Genomic DNA, 9668 nt, shown 5'->3' with positions numbered 1-9668 from the left:
GAGCTCTGGTGGTCTAGTGGCAAGAAGCTGCACTGCAATCTCAGAGGTGCACGGTTCAAATCCACCAGACGCTCTGCTGGAGAAGGAGGAACAATCTCCTCCTGTACCAGTCAGATCTGATTTGACGGTACACACAAAAAAATAATGAAATAAAGTAAAATTAGAAAGGGAGGGTCGGCAAAGAAGAGGAAGACCTTCAGCTAGATCCATTGACACAATGAAGCAATGGGCTCGAGTGTGTCAATACGGACCTCCAGCCATTAGAGGGCGATAATAAGACATAGGCAACACACATTAGCTGTCCATGTTGGCCACTCCCTACGCCTACGTCCTTTCGTCGACATTGGGGGCTGAGCCGTGCTGTGCGCGGTGAGTGGACTTAGCACTGGTTTCTCCTGGAGGCGCTGTAGGCTAGATCGCGGGCTCGGAGAAATTCCAGCGGCGGTGGCGCCTGTGACGACGACGACGACAGCCGGAGCGGATTCTGGCCTTGTCGCTCACCATGCCGACGGTGGAGGAACTTTACCGCAATTATGGCATCCTGGCCGATGCCACGGAACAAGTGGGCCAGGTAAGTCCCCCGAGCGGCCTGCAGGGCCCGCGCCGTGCGGCCTCTCCGACAGCGCTTCCCGCCGCGCTCGCTCGGCTGCCAGGGCCGGCGCTGCTGCTTCCACCCCCCAGTGTTTCTCGCAGGGCACGGGACTGTGCGGCCGGGTCGGAACCGCGTCGATTCCGGTTTCACCCGGAAGAGCGGGCCTCCGGACCCCCGGGCTGTCTCTGCGCCCCAGGGATCACCCTTTTCTCGCCGTACCATTCCCTAACCCAGCCCTCGGTTAATGCTCTTCGCAGCCCGCATCTCTAGCTTCCTCTCCCCATCTTCGCTAACGCGCAGTCCCGCGAACACTGTTTTGGGAGTTGACCGCAAAGGGTCTAAAGTCCCTTTGTCGGGGCAAAGAAATTGTTATTTTTGTATGACGCTCTGGTGGCGTAGTCCGCAGCTGGATGTGCTGTTTACTCGGAGGCTGCGTGTCTCTCGGGCGGTTCGAATCCACCTGCAGCACCCCTCCGGTGCAATTTACAGCCTTGGACATCCGAGGGGCGGGGACGGGGGATCAGCGGTGAGTTGGAACCTCCTCTATGCTGGTGAGTCCGCAGGAGTCAGAAGTTTGCGACGAGCTGAAAAAACATTTTGAGGCTCACACGATTTCATTTAGTCCCGATTTTTTTTTTTTTTCAAGCTTCTGCTCTGTGCCAGGGTCGGTGCTCCCCCCTTAATGTACGCGGAGCGGGGGCGACCACAGATAAATAAGGAAGATGTTTGGTTTTTCTAGGGAAGAGTCTGATGGAGAATGTAAAATAGGAACGAGGAGGGCATGCAGCTGTAAATACTGTGGTCTGGGAAGAGCCCTCTGCAGTCTTTACTCCGAGCATGGTTTTAATAGGGTTGAATTGTTCGTAACCTCACGGCTTCCGTGATGCTGTCAAACACTGCAATGTGTTGACCAGCAGGAGTTGATTTGTGATTAGGTTGATGTAGTTGTGTTCCTGGGGAAAGAGTTAGCTTCTCTCTTTGAGATAAAGTTAATCATTGGGTATATCATCTTATGCCTGTTTGTAACTCTTTGCGGTGCTTGCAACTTATGAGATTTTTCTGCTTCCTCATTCCTGAGAGGAGGAAGTGAGAGATCTGAGAGTCAGTGACTTTAGCAAAAGCTGCTGGTGGTAGTTAAGCATTCCCTTTTAATGGACTTGTGTAATTCAAGAAGAGCCTTTCTGAGCTTAACTTTTTTTTCTCATTATTGCAGTCTTATTTAACTTGATTGAAATTCAAAATATCAAATGTAAAAATTTCCTTCCATACATATTTCCATTTTCAGTAGGGAATTTTGCTATTATCCATGATACATGAGCGATGCCATTGTCAATGAAAGGAGCCCTTTGACTTAAGCCTTAATGTATTGGGTTGCTAACCCAGAGATTGATAATATGAGTCCATTAGCGGCTCTGAAGTGAGCTTAGGTGACCTAGTGGTAAGGAATTGTGCTACTGATGTAAAGTTTAGCAGTTGAAATAAAATCTGCTCGTCTGGAGAAAGGTGACCAATCTCCTCCCATGTGATTTGCTGCCTCTGAAAGTGTGCTGGGGGATCAGTTCTAGGAACACAGCCAGAAGCCACAGCTCAGAGAGAGAGATCTGTGATAGGGAAAACAACTGTCTTGAGTGACTTTGATTCTTGATGTTGTCAAGTAATTTGATATGATCAAAGGAGGTGATTCAGTACAGAAGAATTGATTTGCGCATAAGTGTATCAACACATAAGAATCACCTTGGAGTCTTTTTATAATGTATTCAGATTTACAGTTGGGGGTGGGTGAACCAGTTCAAAGCCCTGGTGGGTTGGAATCAATTGTGAGAGAGAAGTGATCTCTCTGGTAGGGTAGTCCCTAATGGATTCAGACTCAGAGGAGGTCTGAATACACCGGAGGCTTTGGTTGGAAGAAAGATGCACATGTTCCTTCCATGGAATTTACAGTCTTAGAAACCCCTTGAAGGAAGGGTCAGCTGTGAGTTTACCTACTCAGCAGCAGTGAATGCGGATTTTAGGCAAGATGGGGGCTGTGGTAGCTTGTTTTGTGAACCAAAAGTTCTCTACTTTCCTGTGGTTCCTATTCAGCGACTCCTCAGGAGACAGAGAAACCCAAAGTTCCTCTTCATCAAGTCAACAGATAGCTAACCCTTTGAGCAGATTTTTCAGAGGTTGTAAATCATGGGGGGGGAGGGGAGTTGCCCAAATAGGCAGCTTTGTTCTGAGATGTGCAGCCTCAGAAACCCAGCGGAAGGTCACTGAATCAGAACCCACTCCACAGGGAGTGAACTTTGAGTTTGGGCGGACAAGATGGGGAAATGCCAGTCATTCATAGTTTAATTTTGTTATTGTTTGTAGAAATAACAGGTGGGGAAGAGATTCTGTTTTGGAAGTTTTTAGAAGAATTATTGCAAGTTCTACCTGAATTTTACTTTGTTGCACATCAATTTAGATGAAAAACTAGACCTTCCATTGCTCATGCTGAGTGCTGTAAACACTGCACCTCCAGTTATTTGCCATGACATCAGCTATACCTCACAGCAACCCTATAAACAGTGGATCTGATCCTGTGCTATCATCACCATCTCTGCTATACTTGAGCCCCGTTATAATCACTGTCGGTCCATCTTTTTGGAGTATAGAGTACACAGTTGTGTTAGAAAAGACAAACACTGCTCTATTTGAAATAGATTCTTGTGATTGCAGTCTTACTGTCATTGAGTCATTGTGACCACTGGAAGTATATTCAGTACTCTTCACCAACATTGCAAGTCCAAAGCATCCATTATGTCCCTCTTATTGTCCAACTTGCATATGCATAGGAAGTAACTTGGACTTGTAGGAGACCTGGTGGCATAGTGTTCTGGTCCTGCGTCTTCTACTTAACTGAGTGCACCAGTCATGCCACTTCTGAGCCTTGGTTTTCTCATCTGAGAAATAGTAGTTGTACATCCAACTTAAATTGTGAAATCTCTACTAAATGAATGCATCAGTAAATGGTGATAATTCATTCTTTTTTACTGATTTCCGATTTTTCGCCCTCTTGGAGAAGAGAGGTTTATAAGCAAACATTTACTAAAATAGTACAAAGCATTTTTTCAGAAATAAAGTTATGAGATTGAGTCAAATAATATTAGGTTTGTGCTACCCTCTAAAAAATGAAGTAAAACAAGGCCAGAAAACTTTCACAATTCAAGTCTGGTTATGAAGTCTGTCTAGACACTTGGAGGCAAACCACAGGAATGCAAAGTCATCTTTTTTCCCCTCCAGTTTTGTGCTAAAAAGTATGCAATATAATATGATGCTGTTTTTTTTTGGCTTGGGGATCTTTATTAAATGATTCTTGTCTCTATGATGTACTTAAATAACTTCTAAAGTCTGATTTTTGTACCTGCATTTCATGAGGATGCCAACCTTATTTGCAGAAATACTTTTTATTTAGGAGTCCGTGTTCTGATTAGTATATCAGAGTTAGCCTTTAATTTGTTGATGGAATTTATTTCTTAAAAATAACTAAACAGGTTAAAGGACCGTAAACAGTTTAGCCTTTCATTATCTACTAATCTCTTAATCTCCTAGTACCTCAGTTTACAGAAAACAAAGTTCTGTACCAAGTATTAATATGATGATAAGCAGAGAGCATTCATAGTAATGTGCATGGAAGCAGAAAACCCACAACTAATGTCTATGGAAGCAGCAGTTAAGAAATCAGTTGATGTATTACAAATAGGTACATCTGCTGCAAAAGACCTTTAATGTCTTTTGAAGCAAAGATAACATGTTTATAGAATTAAAATGTAATCAGCCTCATGGCAAAGAGTAGCACTAACAACCCAAAAGGCCTGTGGTTCAAATACACCAGTTGCTCTGAGGGAGAAAGATGAGCAGTCTCTTACAATTTATTGTCTCTGAAAACCTGCTGGAGGGTCAGGTATGAGTCAGTTCCAGTTTGATCACAATGAGAGAGAGTTTTTATGGACTTAATTAAGATCTGTATCCAGGGTGACATAGTGGGCTAAGTATTGGGCCGGAAACTAAAAGGTCAGTGTTTTTAAGCCAGCAGTTTCTCTGAGAGAAAAAATGAGGCAAGTTTGCTCTCAAAAAGATTGAAACTCTCTGAAACCTTTTTTATCTTGTCTGCTATACCCTTCAGGGTCCTTAGAAGTCAGAATTAACTTAATGGCACTTAGTAATTGTGCCTAAATAATTTTGCATCCTACTTAATCATTTATATTATGTTTATTAACCTTATGTAGTATTTTTCATGACTGAAAAGAATTAATTATGAAACTGATTTTTTTTTCCATTTAATAAATAAGACAAGCTTTACTTTGGACTTTGTGACCACACTGAAATTTAAAAACACGGATGGCCTCTTCTCAAAGGCATCATAAAGGAGATTATAATAGATTCAAATAATGTTAAAAACATGTGAACAGGTAAAAAATGTCTTGTTGGGTCGCCCTCCCCCCCAAAAAAAATGTTCAAGCTGGATTGCTTCTGCTCAAATTTGAACTGTTGCCCAAATTTTTGGTTGAAAGGATGCCTTAGAAGATTGTAGTACATAAAATTGTTACTGTCTAGGGAGCAGAAAGTAGGACATGGAGTCACAGAGCTGTGAGCTCTGAAAGGGCCTGAGGCAGAAAGCCGCTAAAGAGCTGCTAGCCCGCCCCCATGGTGCCTCTCGAGCTACACTTGCAGCAGAGGTTCTTGTATTCATTATTGACTCACAGACTGTGATACAGAGAGTGCAGTTTATTAGGGAAGGAAGTCAGGGACCCAGTGCAAGTCTAGGTTTTAGATCACCAGTCCCCAGGCACAATTAGTCCAGGCTCTGGTTTCAATTCAGCAATCAGTCTTTCTTTCTTTAACTGTGGCCTTTATTTCAGGGCTTCTCTGGTTGCACCTTGCCACAGTTTCTTCACAGCAGTGTCAGTCTCTCCACCACTGCCCCCACAGTTTTGCTCAAGTCTCCCTTGCTGTTTAGCATTGGAAACACATTTTCTTTTAATCCTAGTCCCACAGCTGTTGATTTTCAAGACCATGTATCTGCAGTTAAGGGAGCTGGAGACCAGAGCAGGCTAACATGAATGGCGAGGAAAGCCAACTCTTAAGCTAATGCCACAGGTGTTGATCTGTCACTTGCCTAGGAGGTGATTACAACCACAGTCCTGACACTCTCTCAATTGTAACCTTTACCAGAACTGATCTAGGAATGGGCACTGAAGGGTCAGAACTCAAAACAGACCCTCTGGCAGGTTTTCAAAGGCAGTTAATTGCATGGGAGAAGATTGCCCATCCTTTTCCTGCGGAGCAGCTGGTAGTCTTGAACTGTGTGTCTTCGGGATTGCAACGCAGCTTCTTGTCACTATGCCACCAGAGCTCCCTAAGAAGTTGAGACGTCTAAAATACTGAGAAAGTATCTTGGGCAGAGTATATTATCCAGTGTAAGAATTTGATATGTCTCAGTTAAAGTTTTATCCACATGTCTAAACAGAATATTTGTTAGTATCACTATATTTTTATCTACCAGTTGAATCATTGTAGTTTAATTGAAGGACAGGTTTGAAAGGCAGCTAAGTAAGGTGAGACACTTTAATGGGCATAGTGAATTATGTGTTGCGTTCTAACCTAAATGGTGAATTCAGAGTCACTACTTGCTTTGAGAGAGAAAGATAGGCATTCTCTTCCTGTATGATTTACCGTCTAATGTTTGTGTTATGTACACAAACCGACCCATAGGTGGCCCTCCAGCGAGTTTTCAGAGGCAGTAAATTGCACAGGAGGAGTTTGCTTATTTAGCAGCTGGTGGATTTGAACTGCATCCAAGTACAATTCCTTACCAATAAGCCACCTAGGGAAATCTGACAGAGGGCCACTATTAGTTGGAGTTGACTTGATGGCCTTGAAGAGTTTTTGGTTAGCTTTCTTATAGAAGGAATATTAGAACTCGTTCACTTTCTATAGTAAAAATCTCTGAGAAAGACCAAAGTTGGATTTTGTTTTGTTTTTAATGAAAAACTGTAATGAGTTGTAAATGTATTGTTTTTACACAAAGTCATTATGTGACATTAGAATTTCATTTGATAGAAAATTTGTAGGCAAAGAATTATTACTCTTTCATACCTTAAACTTTGGTACAAAATAAAGCTCCACTTTTCCATCATCATCAAGGTTCTGATTGGAAACATTTACATTCAAGTAAATACAGCATAGTTCTTTGAGATTCTGTGTTAGTGATTGCAGTTTGTTAAGCATTTTATATACCACCTGAGTAATCAATTGAATGACGCTAGTATTGGTATATTAGCTAACCGCTTTGCTTTTCCAATTCAAATTACTCATCTTTCATCCCTTCCCAACTCATCTGAAGATGAATCAAAGAAAGAGTAAGGAGGTAAATGTGCAATTTAAGCCATAGACCTCCAAAATCAGCAGTATATTTTGACCTCTAAATTTTATTGTAGATTCAAACAAGTTCTCTACCAAAAGTTTCTGCCCTGGAGCTTTGATTGTCCTTTGACAGTTCTTTATTATGTTACGTTGTGTTGCTGACCAAGATTTCTGTCCTCCTTCATTCTTCGTTGTAGCATAAAGATTCCTATCAAGTAATACTGGATGGTGTGAAAGGTGGTACTAAGGAGAAAAGATTAGCAGCTCAATTTATTCCAAAATTCTTCAAGCATTTTCCCGAATTGGCTGATTCAGCTATCAATGCACAGTTAGACCTCTGTGAGGATGAAGATGTATCGGTAAGTTTGGGATTAATAAACTTTCATAGGTTTTTTTAATTAGCAATAATTGCACCTCAAATAAGCCTCACTGGCTACGATATTGCCACTGCACAAAGCTCAAATGTTTCTTTAAAATTTCCAGGCCATTATCTGGGTAGCTAATATAGTTAGCTTGCCAGGGACATCAGTGCTGAGTAAATTGCTCTGTACAGTCTGGCACAGTGTCATACTCAGTCTTATATTCCACATTTGCAAAACTTTGTTAGCTCTTTTCCCACCTTTTAGCTATAGGGGAGTGGGGAATGCTTACTTTTACTTACCTGTTATTCATCGTAAAGAGCAGGTATAATTCACATCTTTTCTGATCGTTACACAGTGTGATAGAACCAACATCAGAAAAAGGCCAACAATTATATTTGCTATTGTTTATCATTTCGAATCTGTTTGCTTGAGTTCCATATTATAAACTTAACCTTTCCTTCACATTTGTTTTTGCTTATTCTGTGATATTGGTTTTTTGGGTTTTGTGTTGTTGTTGGTGGTGGTTTTTTTAATTATTATTTTTGTGTGTACCATCAAATCGGATCTGACTGGTACAGGAGGAGATTGCCCTCCTTCTCCACATACCTCTGGGATTGCAGTGCAGCTTCTTACCACTAGGCCACCAGAGCTCCCTTAGCCTGTGATACTTAAATATTAAATCAGAACAAATTCTTTCTTAAACATCACTGCTAGAAAGAATAATTTTTTTTTACTTTTGTAACTTATATATGCTCTTAAGTATGGTTTCTCTATAGCCTTAATTATCTTAGAAAGTTGAGTTTGTTGTTTTTATTTAAAATTAAGCTAATAATTTGGGTAAATTTATTTGAAATCATGTCCAGATTCGACGCCAAGCAATTAAGGAACTGCCTCAGTTTGCCACTGGAGAAAATCTTCCCCGAGTAGCAGACATACTAACCCAGCTTCTGCAGACAGGTAAGAGATTTTATTACTATAATCTTTGATCTAACTTTTCTGAAATACTCTGTATCTTAGCTTGATAGGAAGTAGTGCTAAAGGGCCTCCCTCTGATAAGATTAAAATTATTTTGTCTGTTCACTAGTCTGACTAGACTTCTCAATTCTGTATTTCCTAGGTGTGTATTGCTGTGGTTTAAATTTTCTTTATAAAGACCTGATTATATCTTTTGGGGAAGGATTGATGAGTCACAATTCCCTCCCTCCCCCTGGTGTTGTTTCTTAACCATACCATTTTCACATAAAGCTTTTCTGTTCTTAAAAAAATAGGTGTGTTTTCTGATAATTTAAAAATTCCCTTAGTTAAGGCACTTAACTCTCAACCTAATCTTTTAAGAAACTGTGTTGAATCTTTGAAAATGAGACAAACGGCATGTCAATTTATTATGGCACTTTTTTTCTTCCTCAGATGACTCTGCAGAATTTAACTTGGTGAATAACGCCCTATTAAGTATATTTAAGATGGATGCAAAAGGTAAGACTAGTTTTGCTCTTGTACTGCATAGACTACGGTCTATTAATGGTATAAACACAGCTGTTCTGTGTACAGTTATTACATGCATTCGAGTTAAGTTCCACTCATAGCGACCCAATGAACAGCAGATCTGAACCCTTTCCTGTCCTGCACCATTCTCATCATCTGCGACATGTGTGAGCCCATTGCTGCAGTCACCGTGTCATTCCATCTCAGGGAGAGGCTTCCTCTCTTTCCACCTTTCTTAGCTTGATGCCCCTTTCCAAGGAATACCTCTTTCTAGAAATATGCTCAAAGTATGTGAGACAAAGCTACTTTATTTCTAATGAGCATTCTGGCGACACCTTCTCTAAGACATGTCTGTTTGTTATTTTTGCAGTCCTTGGAATATTCAGTACACCACAGCTCAAAGGCATCAGTTTTTTCCTGTCATCTCTCTTTATTGTTCAGTTCTCAGACCCATAGCAAGTGATTGAAAAGACCATGATGTCTTGAATCAAGCGCACTTAGCCTTCAAACTGATATCGTTGCTCCCCAGTACTTAAGAGAGGTCCCTGAAGCAGACTTTCCCAACACAATATATCTTGATTTCTTGACTGCTGGTGCCAAGGATATTGATTATGGCCCCAACTAAAATGAAGTCATTGACAATTTCATTCTTTTCTCCATCTATCATGGTGTTGCCTATCAGCCCATTGATTGGTTTTTGTTTTTTTTTGCTGTTGAGATGTAATCCACATTGAAGCCTGTAGTCTTTGATCTTCTGTAGCAAGCATTTCAAGGCTTCCTCACTTTCAGCAAGCAAGGTTGTCATCTGCACATAACACAAGTCATTGTTAAGTCTTTGTTCTATC

The 9668-nt window shown here is 41.2% G+C and overlaps 1 protein-coding gene across 1 annotated transcript in view; it reads left to right on the top strand.

Annotated features, from left to right (window-relative positions):
• The first annotated feature begins 427 nt into the window (after positions 1 to 427).
• Positions 428 to 9668, top strand: part of LOC102860031 (apoptosis inhibitor 5-like) — a 29458-nt gene continuing 20217 nt past the window's right edge. The window contains exons 1-4 of the mRNA XM_006896756.1: positions 428 to 571; positions 7177 to 7338; positions 8205 to 8298; positions 8749 to 8801. Of these exons, the coding sequence (XP_006896818.1) occupies positions 503 to 571; positions 7177 to 7338; positions 8205 to 8298; positions 8749 to 8801 (378 nt within the window). The 5' untranslated portion in view covers positions 428 to 502. The remainder of the gene's footprint in view (positions 572 to 7176; positions 7339 to 8204; positions 8299 to 8748; positions 8802 to 9668) is intronic.

The sequence above is a fragment of the Elephantulus edwardii genome, unplaced genomic scaffold (assembly GCF_000299155.1).
Source record: "Elephantulus edwardii isolate Elephantulus edwardi_28Jun2011 unplaced genomic scaffold, EleEdw1.0 scaffold00189, whole genome shotgun sequence".
Taxonomy (NCBI): Eukaryota; Metazoa; Chordata; class Mammalia; order Macroscelidea; family Macroscelididae; genus Elephantulus; species Elephantulus edwardii.
The sequence above is the reverse complement of the archived record's forward strand: the minus strand, read 5'-3'. Positions and strand labels throughout refer to the sequence as shown.